At 37.1% G+C, this 17,538-nt stretch overlaps 2 protein-coding genes across 2 annotated transcripts; both read left to right on the forward strand.

The window, feature by feature from the left end:
- Nucleotides 1-444: 444 nt before the first annotated feature.
- Nucleotides 445-6,254, forward strand: LOC140747988 (uncharacterized). The gene is made up of 10 exons (XM_073080665.1): nucleotides 445-848; nucleotides 1,222-1,426; nucleotides 1,887-2,023; nucleotides 2,405-2,522; nucleotides 2,664-2,784; nucleotides 3,178-3,410; nucleotides 3,623-3,746; nucleotides 4,314-4,522; nucleotides 4,955-5,146; nucleotides 5,738-6,254. The coding sequence occupies exons 1-10, from the start codon at nucleotides 586-588 to the stop codon at nucleotides 5,897-5,899; spliced, it is 1,764 nt and encodes a 587-aa protein (XP_072936766.1). The 5' UTR covers nucleotides 445-585; the 3' UTR covers nucleotides 5,900-6,254.
- A 787-nt stretch (nucleotides 6,255-7,041) lies between these two features.
- On the forward strand, nucleotides 7,042-11,930 carry LOC140748028 (guanine nucleotide-exchange factor SEC12). The gene is made up of 7 exons (XM_073080712.1): nucleotides 7,042-7,379; nucleotides 7,543-7,892; nucleotides 8,782-8,920; nucleotides 9,458-9,615; nucleotides 10,166-10,403; nucleotides 10,954-11,101; nucleotides 11,661-11,930. Exons 1-7 carry the CDS (start codon nucleotides 7,245-7,247, stop codon nucleotides 11,744-11,746), a joined length of 1,254 nt encoding a protein of 417 aa, XP_072936813.1. The 5' UTR covers nucleotides 7,042-7,244; the 3' UTR covers nucleotides 11,747-11,930.
- The last annotated feature ends 5,608 nt before the right edge of the window (nucleotides 11,931-17,538 follow it).

Consider the following 17,538-nt stretch of genomic DNA (forward strand, 5'->3'; position numbering starts at 1 on the left):
TTCGAAAACAAACAATACTTTACTTTTTATGATTATTCCTCATTTGTTCACGTCTAATCATCAAATGATGATTGTAGCATAACATAAACATGTAAGTGTATTTAATCAGAGATAACTACAAATAGTTAAGTAATATTAATAAGCGTATATATAAAAAACATTCTTATGTTATAAAGTAAAGTTATAACTTAATTTCTGAACGAAAATTTGCAGTACCCTTAATATTTATAAAGTTAGTTAATAAAAAGTATATGTTTTTCGTAATTATATTATGTTTCTATATTTGAAGTATATAATGTTATTTTTATTAATTAAATTAACTTAAATATATGAACATATAGAAAATAGTTCATTTATACAGGCAGACCAAAGATATACAGAAAAAATGGTACTCATTTTACACGATTTTTATCATTTAACTATCTTTGTAAACGTTGCAACAGCAAGTTACGAAACGAAAATAAAAACAATCGGATTTGACATTGAGTTATAAAATCTCTTAACGTAGTAGATAATAGGAAGTTCTTTCCACTATTCCTTCCAGGGGAACATTTTACATAAATAGTATTGACTGGATACGTAAAAATGGCAGCAGCGCCGAGCGATTGGCAGCTGGAATGCACGGAACTAAAGCAGCGGGGCGCGCACCTGCTGCAGTCGGGCCAGTGGTCGGACTGCACGTTCCTGGTGGGCACGGAGCCGCACCAGATGATAATTGCAGGCCACAAGCTGATCCTGGCGATGGCGTCGCCGGTGTTCGAGGCCATGTTTTACGGCGGGATGGCCGAACGCAACGATCCTATACCCATTCTTGATGTTCAGATTGACGCGTTCAAGGCGCTTTTGGAGTAAGTTACTGAAAGTTTAGTTTACAAAGTATCCTAATATTTAAGGATTAATAGCTGTACATGCATAGGCTTAAAATAATTATACATTTATTGCTTTATTCTGCCTAGTTCATAATAAAACCTACATGCTTAAGCTCACCTCACAAAATGTTAATATACATTTAAATCCCGATCATTCTGTCATGTTGGACAGTAGTCATCATAACCCTCTAGCATCCTTAGCATGGGTTTCTATAGTGTGTTTAGGAGTTCAATCCCTGTCCTGAAAGACATCAAAATGATGATTTCTATTGTGGTTGTGTAAGTGTTAGAACCCTAGTACAGAGCTGTAAATGTAGAAAACTACATTATGGTACCCTCATTTATTTTCCAGATACATATACACAGGGAACATCAACATAAGCTCGTTCGACAAAGCCTGTGAGCTGTGCTATGGAGCTAAGAAGTATATGCTGCCCCACTTGGTGAAGGAATGCACCCGCTACCTCTGGTCAGACCTGTACCCCAGGAATGCGTGCCGTGCCTATGAGTTTGCCAGACTCTTTGAGGAGAATGTTCTCATGGACAAGTGTATACAGGTGAGTAGGTTGCAGGTAGACATAATTATAGAAAATTAGAAATAAACTAAAGAATCTTATATTATAATATAGGTGGTTATTTATATATTGATGGATTTGAGTTATGTTTGCTTATATGAAGCAAAGGTCACCCTTGATGCTGGCCAATCATCCCTCTTATTTGCCACAGTCTTTTGCTCAATTTCAGTCACAAGCTACATCTATGTGTTATTTAATTTTCCATCTCTCTAATAATCCCTCCAGCATTAATCTGAGTGTCTTGCTGAAACTTTTTATCTCATTCTGAAATCCATCTATTATGTGGTAAATCCTTTAGCTTTACTAATAGCATTGGAGCATGGTGGAGTATTATCTGGAGCCCCTGTTGTGGGTAAAGATCCATGTCCAATAATGAACCATAAAAATTACTTAGCCAGACCTAGAGCCCTAGATTGTCTATACAAATACTTCATTGTCCCAGATTATAAGCACCAACACAAAGGAGGTGCTCAATGACAGCAGCTTCGAGGATGTGGAGCTGAACACAGTGATCACAGTGTTCTCCCTGGACCACCTGAATGTTGATAGTGAACTAGATCTCTTTGAGGCTGCAGTGAGGTAATATACCATTTTTAGAGATTTCTATTGAAGTTATTAGTGTACCTAGCTGTAATATTCAAAAATAAAAATGCTTGCTTTACTTATGAAGATACATCAGAATGTATACTCTTTTGACTTGCTAATTCTATCGGTTTTGTATGACATTATAATCTTAAAAGAGATTAAATTTATATTAAGCATAGTATATCTGCTTACGACAATGGAGGTGGAATCAAAGAATCATTAACTGTAAGAATATACAGACAGTCAGAATACCTTTAAATGTCTTGGAACTCTTCAAGTGCTGGTATATATAGACACATTCATTTAAAAAGGTAACTGAAATTGAAATTGACATTTTACTATGTAAATCTAGATGTATTTTCTAATATGTTGCAGATATTCTAAAGCAATGGAGAAGAGGAATTCAGAACGCAGTTCCAGTCCTCTAGTAGAGAGTGCACCACCATCAGTTGAGAGGCAGAAGAGCCCTGAGCCCTCTACATCCAAAGAAAAGGTAACTTTTTCGCTTGTTAATAACCAAACCGAAAATCATAGTTATATAATTTGGATCGACATAGTAAATTTCTTTTAATAATATTTTTAGATTGAGTTATATTTTTTTCAAATAATAATAATGAATTTTTAATGGTTCTAGGTAGTAAATGTAGAGAGCAGTGCTGAGAATAGTCCAGAAGCTGTGATAGAGCCTTGTTCCTCTAATAGCACAGAGCAAACTGTGCCTGCAACATCTTCTGAAGATGCCAAAAAACCTAAAGGTAATGTTTTAATTCAAAATAACTATGTTATTTTCATAACAATATCTCCACTAATACAATATTGGTTCCTAACCTATTACCTAAACATTTCTCATTATGGTGTCTAGTTTATTCAAATTGACCTGATTAAACCCTCAACCTTAAGACTGGGTTTACTAATTTTGTCAAAGTATTAAAATGGCCTATAATATGCAGAGACAAGAAATTACTATAATTATTATGGTGGGAAACATTCACAGCTCAAGATTTACTGCTTCTGACGATTTGGATCTGATCATTTCCAATATTAGCCTGTTTAACATTGAACAATGAGCTTATGAGCTTTTAAATTTTTGTTGCAATTGCAATTTATTTGTATATGAACTTTTATTCTACATCTACATAACCTTCCAGGAGCCAAAGAGAAAGTGTCAGCACGGAGCATAATCGAGAAGATCCGCTTCCTGACGCTGACGCCGCAGCAATTCGCGGAGGGCCCGGCGCGCTCGGCGCTGCTCAGCGAGTCGGAGGCCTTCGCCGTGCTCATGAACATCCTGTCCTCCTCCTCCGACGTGCCCATGCCGCCCGGCTTCTCCACCTGCCGCGTGCCCAGGAAACAGCTGATCGGTGGCGGGCCCTCCTGTAATGTATGTTTAAAATTCTAGTCATCAGTAGTACAACTTTAATCTAGAAGTAGTTGATTGGTGGTGAGACCTGTAATGTAACCTGACCATGTATCTAAAGAGTTCAAATATTAATAGACGTAGACTTAGGACGTTGACTGACATTTGTTGGTAAAACAAAAAGGTGTCAAAGGTCCGCTAAAGTTGCACCGCTTGTTGGCGGTGTTGTTGTGCAGATGCCGACACTGACGGTGGACACGCCGAGCCCGGTGGCGGTGGAGCAGCTGTGGGCGGGCGGCTGCGCGCGCGCCCGCGACCCCGCGCTGCACTACGCGCCCGCGCCGCACCACCTCGACCCTGGTACACGCATACATATATAATTAAATATATTTTTTATGTAATATAGGAGTAGCAGACGAGCATGCAGTCCACCTGATGGTAAGCGGTCCCTGCCGCCCATGGACATCCGTAATCAACCCCAGATAGGATTAGATATTCCTACCTGAGGTCGACTACAGTTGCGCCGGAGGACTAAGCTGGAACGCCTCGGAAAAGTATGTCTCTCTTACCACACCCTTTAAACTATTTCTGCCACCGTCCATACTGCGTGCAAAAGTTATCTACTGCCTATATTCTTACTTTTGACATGTAATTTCTGCCTTACCTAACACCTCTTTTTACGTTTTTGCAGCATTTATATATATATATATATATATATATATATATATATATATATATATATATATATATATATATATATATATATATTCCATTAATCCAAAAGACTGTTACTATGCCTGCCTACTCAAATACATGCATGCTAATAACATTTATGCTTACAGAAAAGAAAATCCTCAGTGTAACCAATGAACTGAACTCTAAAACGATTCAAGGAAAGAACATTTATCAGATTTGTATAACATTCAGGTCCTGGTCTTCGGCTATCATCAGTGATCCACCCAGCGTCGCTCTCAGCTATGGGAGTGCTGGAGCACCTGGAGCGGCACGGCTCCGAGGTGAACAAGATCTACTGCCAGCGCGCCATCGTGCCGCACACCGACTGGCTGAATAACAGCGTGCTGGACTGCTCTGTCACCTTCATGGTGGATAAGAATATCTGCCTGCTTGGTGTGCAGGTGGGTTGGGTTGTACACTTATATTAAACCTCAGTAGTCAGGCTTATATGAAGCTATTCTCATTAGAAGTCTGTTCTAGATACGCTGTTTTGATTGTAGGGCCTTATGCAGGTTAACTATGGCGGAACTAAAATGGAATAGTGTGGTAATTACATTAGATGTGGTGTTCATACTTTCCTAAAGGACTACCTATCCATCATATTTTCGTTTGATATGTGTAGCAATGATCATTATTACTGCATGCACATTTTTATTCCTTTATTATAAAAATCTATTGTAACTTACAATTTTATATAAAACCACTGGATTTGTACGTCGGACCCCTCGATCGAGAGGCCAAGTTTTTTAACCACAGGGCTATCACTGCTATGTGATTATTTGGTCTCAGTTTTAATCTAGCCACATGATTGGTAATGTGAAATGTGTATGCAGGTGCCAACACAGGCGCCGAGCGAGGAGAGCGCGGTGTCCAACAGCGTGGGCGGCTACTCCGAGCTGCTGTACGCGCACCTGCTGGACGCGGACGGCGCGCGCCTCACCTACACGCACTACAGCAGCCGCGTGCCCTACCGACACCTGCTTGACATCATGTTCAACAGACCCATTTACATCCAGCGGAATAAGGTACTTCTGTCTCTATACTAGTACCCTAGTCATTGCTTCTTCGACGCTGCGATTAGCTCTCCGGAATCTCCAAAGGAACGCTCCCAATCTTACCACCCGCGACCCCGGAAGCCACCTTTAAGTCCCTTCTTACGACAGACTGTGGATACCATAACCCTATTCTGGTCCAGGAACGAATGGGACATAATCATGCCTTAGTTTTAACCCAACCAGTGACCTTCAAGTCTCTCGAAGTTAACTCTTACTCCTAACATAATCTCTCACATTCTTATTTCGATCCCAGATAGTGGGATCACATTTCACCTCATAGTTAGCCCTCCACCCTTATCATGTAAAACCTTACTTGTTACTCATACCCAGAAGTAGGATCTTTCATTCCCTCCTTTTAGATTGCTACTGACCATACATAAATCTAGAAATACATCTAAGACAAAGGTAGTGCTAGTCTATGCCAGATTGCAAAATAAAACAATGCTTTCCCATATCCTTTTTTGGATTTTTTTCAAGCTTTTCGTTACTAGGTTCCTCTTAATTTATATGAAAGCGTATTAAAAATGGGGTTAATTATGCAATGGTTATTTTTCTCTGCAGGTATATAAAGTAGGCGTGGTGTTCAACAAACCAGGCTGGTACCCGATGGGCACATGCGCCCAGCAGGTGGCCGCAGAATCCGTATTCTTCAACTTCGGCGTGGGCCAGTCCAGCGACTCGGTGCGCGACGGACTCATTCGCTCCATCATCTTTACTTACTAGCGACTAGTGTCGCCACATGTTGCCACCAGTCACGAAACGCCTCTTGCTGCGGCCATGCTAATGGACCACTCTTTCCCTTAAGGGAGTGCCGACGAAATTAACGACAAGAGATAGTGAGTAGCCAAGGTAGCACAAGACCTCATGTAGGACTCCTATCCAATCTATTATAAAAATTATATGACTTGCATTTATTTGTGATTTTTCTAAAACACCTGTATCTCATGTGTAAAAAAAATGTATTACTGTTTTTTAATATGTTTGTATGATAATAAAACATTAGTACTAGTTGTGTGTCTGTTTTCAGCAACATTATGTATTGTTAATAGATTATTATTAAAGTTATTTATTAAAATTATACCTGTGTTTTTTTTCTTTTTCTTTAAATAGATTAATGTTTACATGTTTTATTCGGATAATACCACTTAATCTCGTAATTTAGCTGCAGCTTTGTAAACATGGTAGGTAATCTACTTATGTAATGACTGTCTAATTTGATTAGTTTGCATATGATGTAATAATAGGAATAGAACTAAATACAGTAAAAAATATAATTACTGGCTTAAATACCTTCTATCATTACTGCTACTCTTAAATAATTTCCCTTTTAAAATATTTTTAATATAAATTAATAACTTATTTCCTAGCATCGGGCAAAGAAGGAAATATCTTCGATGATTTTCCTGTTCACTCAAATGTCCTAAAGTGTATCTAGAGTAATTATGTATATTAAGAATTTTGTATATGTGTTGCGATCATTTGTATTAGTATTTGTATTGCTTTGTGTTTTTGTCGCAAGAAATCTTATAATGACTATACACTTAGAAAACTTTAGAAAATTTTAAATTAAATTAATCTGATTACAAATTCTCCTGGGAGAAAACAGGATTCAATGAAATGAAACATTACATTTACGAAGTTAGTGACAAGTATAACGATAAGAAACGTCATCAAAAAAATGTTGTCATTAGCACTTTATATTTCATCTTTATTATTTACTCTTTACGCGTAGTTTATGGCTGATTTAAGTATTTGTTAGTAAATATTACACAAAAGTAATACCAAAAATACTAAAATTATTAATAAATTTCCAATTATACTTTAACAAATCGTATAGCAAACTATTTTCGTAAATATTTAACTGTCAAAAGTGACTTTTGTCATGTTGGAAGTAGCCAAATTCTCGTCAGTTGTTTAGTTCCTATCCTGTTGTTTTAAACATACTTTTGTGAAAATAGCCTATTTTATTAGTATACAAACACTCATGTGGTTCATATCAGGGTGTAGATAGTATAAGCAGAACCATATCATGTCCCTGTATTAGATAGATCAGACGATATAAGTCAAGATGTCACGGAATAGATGTGATGGTTTGCTCGCGAAGGTCGATTTTCCTCTCTACACTCTACAAACCCTCACGGATCGACATGTCCTGGTGGCGGGAGGCGGCGGGGCCTCCAACACGGGCGTGGCCAATGGATTCGTAAGTGTCCTGCGATGCGCATAATAGAAAACACGAGCAGTAGAAAGCGGCAAGTCGATACGCGTCAGCAGTTCCTGTATCGAATCGCTTATTCACACGTGATAGTTTAGTGCGTCGTGTGATCGAATACGTCGTGACGGAGGTGTCGCCTTGGTTTTTGCAGGAGGTGTTCGAGCTGTCGCACAATGGGACGAGGTTCGTGGCGGAGGAGGTGATGAGGTACGAGACGGGCCCGAACGTGGTGATGACGTGCGCCGTGCGCGACATCGAGAACCGCACGTACCTGACGGCGGGGCAGGAGAGCCACTGCCAGCTGTACCGCGTGAACGTGCGCGTGGTGGACGCGGCGGAGGTGCGGCGCGGCAGCTTCCGCGCGGAGAACGGGCTGGTGCGCCGCCGCCGCCGCACCGTCTCCGAGAACGACAACATCTCCAAGGCAGACAATACTAGCAGCACTGAGAAAAGAATGTCCTTTGAAATACGGCCAGCAGATAGTGTGCAAACTGATTTCGGGTAAATTTCAACGTTCTATCAGTTTTAATATAACTTATATTTAATTTCATTTTCATGTATTAACTGTTTACTTTAATATCTTAGTTGCCAGAACTAATTTTACTCCTCTTGACAAGCACTTTTAATCTTAGATTACATGTACATTTTGTTACATACAAGAAAAATATTTATTCTTGAATCCATAATGAAAATAATGACTACTACAGATACAGGAAGAGAGCTAGCATTGCTTTTTTTAGTCATACTGGTTAATGAGGAAACTGGTTAGATAAAACATTAAAAGAACAGATTGTTAAATATTTCACTCTGCGGAAATTCCCCAATCAAATCAATCCTATTATAAAGACAGTGATTTTATCTAATACTTGCATAAAATATCTTTATTTAAATAAATTAATTTATACTAAGAGACTATATTATTGCCTGGGATTAAAAAAATAAACTTGTACAAATAACATTGGATGAAATTGAAATGACATTTATGAAGAATTATTCTTGCAACTTCTGTGTAAACACAACCATCGGTAACGTGAATATTACCTATACTAATAAATGAAGTGTCTATTTGTACACCGGTTTTTACTAAATGTGAAAGTATACAGTCAGTACTCATCTGTCTATTCCAGCCAATCTACGAAAAAGCTGAACCGATTTTGACAGGAATTCCACTGGTAGTTACCCAATGTTATAAGGAGTAACTTAGAATACTTTTGAATTTGAAAAAGGATTAGAGTTCCCCACAAAAATTAAATCCCATAAAATTCCAGAGTACTTACACTTTAAAAACTTATGAAACAGCTGGCCACAGCTTGTGATAATATATTTTTTTTTATTTATGAAGCTAATGTAATAAAGTATAATATAATAAATGTGTGATAACGTTTTTCAGTGATGATCCATTGCAAAGAGTAGTGAGGATCAGCAATAATGGCAAATTAATGGCTACAGGTGGCACGGACGGCAAGGTCAGAGTGTGGAGCTTTCCCAAAATGCAACTGTTGTTTGAACTTGAGGGTCACACCAAAGAGGTAAACATTATTACGTAAAATTCTGTTAACTAACCTTAACAGTTGATGGTAGAAGATGACTTTGGTCATGTGGTTGGCCACTAAAACCTGGTACCCTCCACTAAAGTTTAGTATGTTATTACAATACTGGTTTGTAAGCTGTGTCAAAATAGACACACAAGGCATTTTAAGTTATTTTTTTAGTATCTATTTAAGGTTGATTAGGATAAGTTACAATTTCATTATGCATTAGTTCCAAGAAATCATGCTTGTGGTGTGTATCATGCTTGAATGTAATGTAATGAAATATATTCATTTTGTATAGGCCTGCAGAGGCACTTACAAATTTTCAGTTACAATATTTTTTCTTATACTGCTACCGGATTGGTTGCTGCTTAGATTCATAGATCAATATTGTTTATTCAATTAATGTAATTATGGAATCTTATAGGTTGGTTATTATAATAATCAATATATCTATTATAATAATTAATTATCTTATAGGTTGATTAATATAGTTTGGTTATTGAATTTAAAAACTATTTATAATTTTCGCAGTTGGACGATGTAGACTTCAGCCCGTGCGACACTAACCTAGTTAGCATAGCGAAGGATGGTTTCGCGTACGTGTGGGGCACGGAAGCGAAGGCCCCGCCGCAGATGAAGCTCGCCTGCCAACCGCCCAATGGGACCAAGTACCTCTTTAGACGCTGCAGGTTTGTTAACTTCGCTATCAGTTTTCATAGTGCAATTTCAGGCCTTAGAAGTACATTGCTAGATGCAACATTCTTCTAAACAGAGGTTTTGTTTTATATGCGTAGTTTTCATATCAAATCAGCACCAGCTTTATTTTGCAGTATTTAGTAAAAAAGGTTACATTGTGATGGACATATTGATTTAAGGATATTGTAAAGCCTATATATACTTTATTTGACTGGCTTGAATGTATCATTTTTTGGTACACCCTAAGGCCAAAATGGCTTGACGGATTTCAACATACATAAGGTGTTGTTGAATTTATGTAAGGGAAATATATCTATATTTTTAAACATTTGGGTTTTCTTCTTATAATAAATGCTAGTTATAACAGGATTGTTATACTGCACTGTTTTAGGTTATTTCATCTTAGTCATCTAGATTAATAACCCTTATTTCTTATGGAATTGGTTACTATCGTTGGTCGCGGTGATAACTTAAAACCATTGACTTGACACTTAATGAACACTTAAAGCCCGCTATTCATTTGAAAAATGCAATGTATTCCAGATTCGGAGCGGTAGAGGACAAGCCGGGCGAGTACCGCCTGTTCACGATCGCGAACCCGCTGTCGCGGTCGGGGCGGCAGCGCGGGCTGCTGCAGCAGTGGGCGGGCGGGGAGCTCCGGCGCGGGGCGGCGACGCGCGAGGCGCTCTCCGCGCTCGCCGTGCGCGCCGACGGGCGCTTCGTCGGCGTCGGGACCATGTTTAGCGGCTCCGTTGATATATACATCGCGTTTAGCCTGCAGGTAATTTAGAACACATAGTCCGTCATTGAAGTCGTAGTGATAGAGACATTTGAGACTTTGTTGAAGTTTACTTCTTTTGGGGCATTTGGCATACAAATAAATTTGATACGGAATAAGCGTTACTATTAATAAACAGTTGGTGGCATTCCTAAAAGTAGTATTCATATTAAGAAAAAATGATAATGGTTTTTATTACTTTTGGCGAATTTCAGTTCGGTACCTTTTCCCCTTTTATTTGTCTAATGATACTCCTTTTTTCTTTAGTAGCTTTAGAAATCTTCAATTATCTTCATTTATTGGGTTTAGAATTTAAACTACCAGGCAAAACTTATCACAATTGTTTTCCTACTACTCAGTATGTTGTTTCCCTTATTTATATTATAATAGTCATGAACATACTGTAGGCTTATAATAAGAAATTCAGAGTTTCATAACCATGTCAAGTTTTATACTTATACTTTTGAATCCTGGACTGCCAAATATTTCAAGCTACTACAGTATCATATGCACGTTGGCTTGATTCGTATGAACTGAATGCAATATCCCCCAGCGCGTGGTGCACGTGCGCGCGGCGCACCGCATGTTCGTGACGGGGCTGCAGTTCCTGGCGCCGCGCGGGCCCGCCGCGCGCGCCGACGCCGCGCTGCTCTCCATCTCCGTCGACAACCGCCTCTGCGTGCACACGCTGCCGCACCCCGGTACGACCACCACCGTCACCACCACCACCAACACCACTACTATACCAATGCTGGGCACTGGTCTCAACTCGAGAGTGATGGGTTTAGTCCACCTCTACATATGCAGGTTTTTTACACTAAAGGAGCAGCACACAAGAATGCAGGACACCTGATAGTAAATGGCTCCTACCGCCCATGGACATCTGTAATCAACCCCAGATAAGATTCCTACCTGAGGTCAGGCACAGATGCGGCGCTACTCCACTTTAGTAGACTTTTACACACCAACAAGAACTTGCTTTTTTAAACCTCAAGCGCAATAACTACTATAATTACATACGACACGACTACCATAACCGTGTTACGTTAAATAGTAGTTAGTATTAGTAACAAATATAATTAGTCAGAACTAAATCTATATTCAGAAATGCTCTTCATTCCGATTACACTATTAGAATATTGATAACAAGACTACACTATCTGCTCGTTCATATCATTATAATTTGTCAAATTATATTGAGCTACCCTTATAATAATTTTTATCTTGCCATAATTAATTATTTATTTGTTTTGTTTTCAGGTACTATGCCCGCCTGGGTAGCCATCTTACTTATAATATTTGTACTATTTTGTACATTCTCTATATGTTCATATTTAGATATTTAATTGTAATGTATTTAAAATCAACTATTTTTATTGTCTATAAAGGAATTATTTCTCAAGTACCTTGGGGTTACATTAGGCTTAGTTTGTATTAGGAAATATGGTGAATGTCAAGCTCATTTACATATAAATATTATATATGTTTGTATAAATAGGATTATATGATTAAATGAAGTGAACTGTTGCACTCTGTTGTATTATTTATAGTATCGTAACCATATTTATTTTAGGTAGTCAAATATAAATCGAGATTATGATTTTATATATCTTCGAAATCTAACAGCATGGGAGCCCATTATGTTAAATATGGAGTTACTTGAGCGTCGTATCTTTTCAACGATAAAGAAGAAAGAGTCGCATGGAAATACTCAATGTTCCTAGTGTAGTAAACTCCGTTATAATTGTAGATAAGGATATTGATAATCTCATTCTTTTCATCGCTCTATCTATCTAGATATACTATGTATTTGAACACATATTATGTATTTATATTCTGAAACCTGAAGGGAAAGGAAAACTTTCTCAACAAATGCATTCAATATAAAGTATAGCCAAATAGTCGCAGATATTGTTTTATTCTTGTATGTCTAAGTGGCTATACAACTGCACTTTTTATTTATGAAAAAACTAAATTTATTAATGTACTCTGACAGCATCCACATCCAACATCCTCATTGACAACTATAACGAAATCGAATGCTGATGAAATCGCAATGTTCATTATTGGTGTCCGTGTCTTCTTAGCTTTATTTTTTGTTATTTTCATCATTCCTCAGGAATTCATTTTGTGACATGAAGGAATCATAACTCTTCAAACCTTAAAACAATATGCCTACGTCGTCCCTTATACATACAGTCTTAGATTAGTTCATACAGTTATCATTCTAGTAAAATCATTGTTGAACATAGGGTTCGAACACAAAACTGCGATGCGAATTCGCAACGCAGAAAATTGCGATGCGAATTGCTGCGATGCGATATCGTGCGGCGTAGCGTCTCTCAGGGTAACCAACAACAACAACCACTGTGCGATGCGAATCAATTCGCAAGTTCTTGCGATGCGTCGAGGGAGCTAGCAGATTTTTGCGATGCGACGTCGCATCGCAGTTTTGTGTACGAACCCTTAGATGTATTACCTATATAGTATAGAATGTCATCGTCGTTGAATATTTTTCATAACTATGTACGAAGACCATGTATTCTTGTCAATAAATAAGAGCTTACGCCGCTTCCATCAAGGTGGTGTGGGAATGAATTTTAAGCCTAAATGCATGTTCAAGTAAATTTTGCATATCGTACGCCACAATTTATAAATAAATGTATGGATATTAATTGTAGGAAATTTTCTCTACTTTCAATTTATTTATAAGTATATACTTCATTGTAAAATAATTAAAGGAGATGTTATTGAAATACATTAATTATTAGGTGCAATTTTCCGATATGGCAGCGCAAGCGGCAAAGAAGTGACTAAGTTGAAATTCGCAAATGTACCAGGCTTAGGTACCAGGGTAAAATAACTAAGAGGAGGTAATCCATTCTTCGAGATTCATATTATTATGCATCTCTCTCGCTCTAGTAACTTTGCAAGTAGAGTGGGACGAATATAGTTGGATCAGTTCTTACCTGGGCGACATTCATGCCATATGCATGCCATGTATTTAGTCAATTGCGTTCTTTTTATTTTAATATGCTGCCATCTATTGAAGAAATTATCTACTTTAGATTTTTTTAGTTAGTTACTGTGTTAGGTAGATGTCGCTGGTGGAATTGTATGTAACATTTTAAAATAAAGTTCACTAAAAATTACTGCTCTCATATTCAATAAACTCAAATCAATAAATTAAAAAAAGTTATACTCTAGTAAATTATGGATGAGATAAAATAGTCCCATGTTTAGGTAAGGTAATACAGACTTTCCAATGTTCCCATTATATTATCTATATTATTTTTAATTTGGCGGGAAAATGTGTCGCATTAATTCGCGGGTATGAACAATAACAACTATTTCCAGCAATTTATTGTAAAATATTTACATTTGTGTTAACAACCAATGCAAGCGACAATTTAAATAAACATTTTTGGTTGTAAATTACGATAAAAAAATTATATTTAATCTTATTACGCGTTATACCCAGTGAAGCGGCGTAGGCATGAACGTAAGTATTTTTGAAGTTATTATTCTTTTGGGAAGTTTAGGAAAATTGTTGAGTTATTTTTATTTTATTTTGTAGATAAAAAGTAAGTACCTATAAGAAACGATATTATATTACGTATCGTGTTGTATAAGTTTTTATAGACTTCTAGAACAACCATTTTGTATTTTTTGTAATAATTTCATTTCTTGCTTGTAAGTACACAATCAGTTTTCTGCAATTTTTTGCGAGTTTTTCTGCAATTTGAAAGAAAATGAGATTAAGCTCACATTATCTTGGCATGATAGGGAAAGTTTAGAAATGAAACGAGGCACAGGCAGTTTTTCATAACATTTAATTAATTACATCAAAACAAATAACATATAGATGAACATCGTAACCCTTCGGCAAGTTGCATTGAATTAGACCGACTAGACCCATTGCCTGACACTCGACCACAACATTTACATTAAATCAACACAACATCAACGTACGCTGCTAGTTACCAACATATTGACCATTTTTTTTTTATTAAGCCATCTACTAATCGGTACATGTACATTCCGCTTTTAAACCAGTTATTGGCATCTCCGAACTATCAAAGATAATTAAAAAACTTATCTCAGTCAAACTTTAAAATTGTGTCCAAGCGGCATCTTACGTTGAAAAATGTGGAAGACCGTCAACTAGATATGATTTTATACAAATTGTGATGTCTCATTGACTCATGTTTAATAATATTTATATTAATAAATAACATTTGAATATTTAAATATATTTTCTATGTAATACATTAATGCTTATAAAACTTGAGTAAAAATCGACTTGCTCAAAAATCGGAGACATATTTTGGTGACCAAAATATTAGCTTTTCTGCGAGAGAAATTGTGCACATTGTAAAGTGTATTCCAAAAAGTTAATTATGGCAATAAAATTTTATTTTTGACTGAATTTGGAAATCGGAGCTAAATCATTTTAAAATAAATAAATTACTATTATTTATAGACGAGTGCAGATAGGTGTAAAAATGCAAAAATTGACTTAAATTAATAACAGTATGAACTTTTTTTCGGTAGGAATTCCAATTTCAATAGAAATCGTGTAAACTATTTCCTCCCCCAAAAATATATATTGTCGCTACCTTAGAGAAATTAATTTATTTTCCCGATATTTAAGCTGTATTTCCTAGCTTTTCACATAATATATATCTCGCCGGCAAAATGCTGTTATTAATTTATTTCTTACAAAAAATATCTGCACTGATCTATTATATCACATTATAATAATTATTATAATTTCATTATAAATAGTCTAAAATTACATTTTACAAACATCCTTAAATCTTTGTTATGTAGAAACATTTGTAAATATAGTTTATTTATTGTATATATCGTAAATGTTATCATGGTATATATTTATTATAAAGAATTACAGGCATTTACCAAAATTTTTATATAGTATGTGTATAGTTATACATTTTTGGCGACATGGATTACAGTATTAATTGGAGCTGCCAGTATGTTTAAATGTGTATTTTATTCTTATAAAACGACGTCTTGAATGGCCGTTGTATATTTAAATAACATTAATACAGATTTTTTTGTATATAACAAATTAATATAGTTTAAACGTAGCTGGCAGTTCTGTTATCTCCAATAATCAGTTTTGAATTTTAGGTTCAGTACCTATCGCATATCAGTATGGTCCCCGCATACATTCAGTTTCTACATACATTTTAAAAATTGAATTCGTTGCCTTTTTAAGAATGACAGAATCACTTGATTTTCAATAAATAAATAGTATATTTGTATAACATCCTATCTACTAGTGTAAATACTTTCATACTTTAAAAATTGATTTAATAAATCTTTCTAAAATATTTTTGTAGGGTTTGACGACTTCAGACTCTTTATTGTTAAGTGATTGTGGCACCCCATAGTTTCCATAAACAATTTTCCCGTATACGGCAAATATTATTTTATCGGCACATATATTTTAAATTTTTCACGCATTAAGTTATAACAGTAACGTCGGTCCATACAATCCGATGTCATCAGTAATTTGCGCACAATATCATCTTACACATATATATATATCTAAGATTACATTTATTAAATGGCACATTAGATTATGTAGCATTCGACTTCATCTATATATAAAAACTCGCATTATATGTTAATATAGCTACGTTTTATATAATCTTTGCTCTATGATCACATCAGTACTTTGTCCTTACGTATAAAAAAATCAAATATAACCCATTCAGCACAAATTTGGGACAAAATTTATAGAGCACTATACGCTTCACTCAGAATAATATTAACAAAAGTTTAAACCACGGTCAGTCAACTCGTAACCCACGAAAGATAACTTAAAACTAGACAATGTAGGTTATCTTAGCGACGTAACGTAACGAAACCTTATAGTAAGTTTATGTCTGAGTAAAGTCTAAAAACTCTATAGATTTCAGCCTCACAAATGTAACGTACGCCTAGTAAGGAAGTGTATTTATACAAAGTTTTATTTACTCTGTATAATAACAAATAAATTGGCGAAGTAAAGAGGACGGAGGTCATCAATATTCTAAAAAAGAAAACACTTAAAATACATATTTACGAGTATATAGATTTTGTATTTTTTCTGCGTATATTGACAATTGTTCAAATAAAATTAATAAAAAATATTTAAAGGGGTAAATTTGACGATCCGATTACACGACAGAAGTACGAACCCCATCCAAGTGCAGCGAGGTGTGAGACAGGGTGACGTATTGTCTCCAAAACTGTTTACCGCTGCACTGGAGGACGTGTTCAAACTGATGGAGTGGAAAGGATTCGGCATCAACATCGATGGCGAATACATCACTCACCTTCGATTCGCAGACGATATCGTCATCATGGCGGAGTCGCTGGAGGACCTCAATACCATGCTCAATGACCTCTGTGACGCCTCTCAACGGGTAGGTCTTAAGATGAACATGGACAAGACGAAGATCATGTCTAACGTCCATGTCACACCCATGCCGGTCGTTGTAGATGGCGTCACACTCGAAGTTGTTGACGAATACGTTTACCTGGGACAGATAATCCAGATGGGTAAGTCCAACTTCGAGAAAGAGGTCACTCGTAGAATCCGACTCGGTTGGGCAGCGTTCGGGAAATTGCGTGACATCTTCTCATCCAAGATACCTCAGAGCCTGAAGTCGAAGATGTTCGAGCAGTGTGTGTTGCCAGTGATGACGTACGGTGCCGAGACGTGGTCTTTCACTGTGAGCCTTATACGAAGACTCAAAGTCGCTCAGCGAGCTATGGAGAGAGCTATGCTCGGTATTTCCCTACGCGACAGAATTCGTAACGAGGAAATCCGTAGGCGAACGAAAGTTACCGACATAGCTCTCAAAATAAGCAAGCTGAAGTGGCAATGGGCTGGCCACATAGTTCGCAGGACCGATAACCGGTGGGGTCGGAAGGTCCTCGAATGGAGACCACGTCTCGGCAAAAGGAGTACAGGACGCCCCCCGACCAGGTGGACTGACGACCTGAAGCGGACGGCGGGAAACCGCTGGATGCAGACGGCCCAAGACCGGTCGGAGTGGCGCAGACTAGGGGAGGCCTATGTCCAGCAGTGGACCAGTAAAGGCTGATGGATGGATGGATGGAA

This window comes from Epargyreus clarus, unplaced genomic scaffold (assembly GCF_041222505.1).
Source record: "Epargyreus clarus isolate Ecla_fem2 unplaced genomic scaffold, WU_Ecla_fem_2.2 ptg000015l, whole genome shotgun sequence".
NCBI lineage: Eukaryota > Metazoa > Arthropoda > Insecta > Lepidoptera > Hesperiidae > Epargyreus > Epargyreus clarus.

Bases quoted from the DNA above. Each gene is read 5' to 3' on its own strand.
- LOC140747988 (XM_073080665.1), top strand. From the start codon at position 586: ATGGCAGCAGCGCCGAGCGATTGGCAGCTGGAATGCACGGAACTAAAG. The intron at 2,523-2,663 runs GTAACTTTTTCG...TAATGGTTCTAG, and splicing joins CCTCTACATCCAAAGAAAAG to GTAGTAAATGTAGAGAGCAG. The intron at 2,785-3,177 runs GTAATGTTTTAA...ATAACCTTCCAG, and splicing joins AGATGCCAAAAAACCTAAAG to GAGCCAAAGAGAAAGTGTCA.
- LOC140748028 (XM_073080712.1), top strand. From the start codon at position 7,245: ATGTCACGGAATAGATGTGATGGTTTGCTCGCGAAGGTCGATTTTCCT. The intron at 7,893-8,781 runs GTAAATTTCAAC...AACGTTTTTCAG, and splicing joins AGTGTGCAAACTGATTTCGG to TGATGATCCATTGCAAAGAG. The intron at 8,921-9,457 runs GTAAACATTATT...TAATTTTCGCAG, and splicing joins TTGAGGGTCACACCAAAGAG to TTGGACGATGTAGACTTCAG.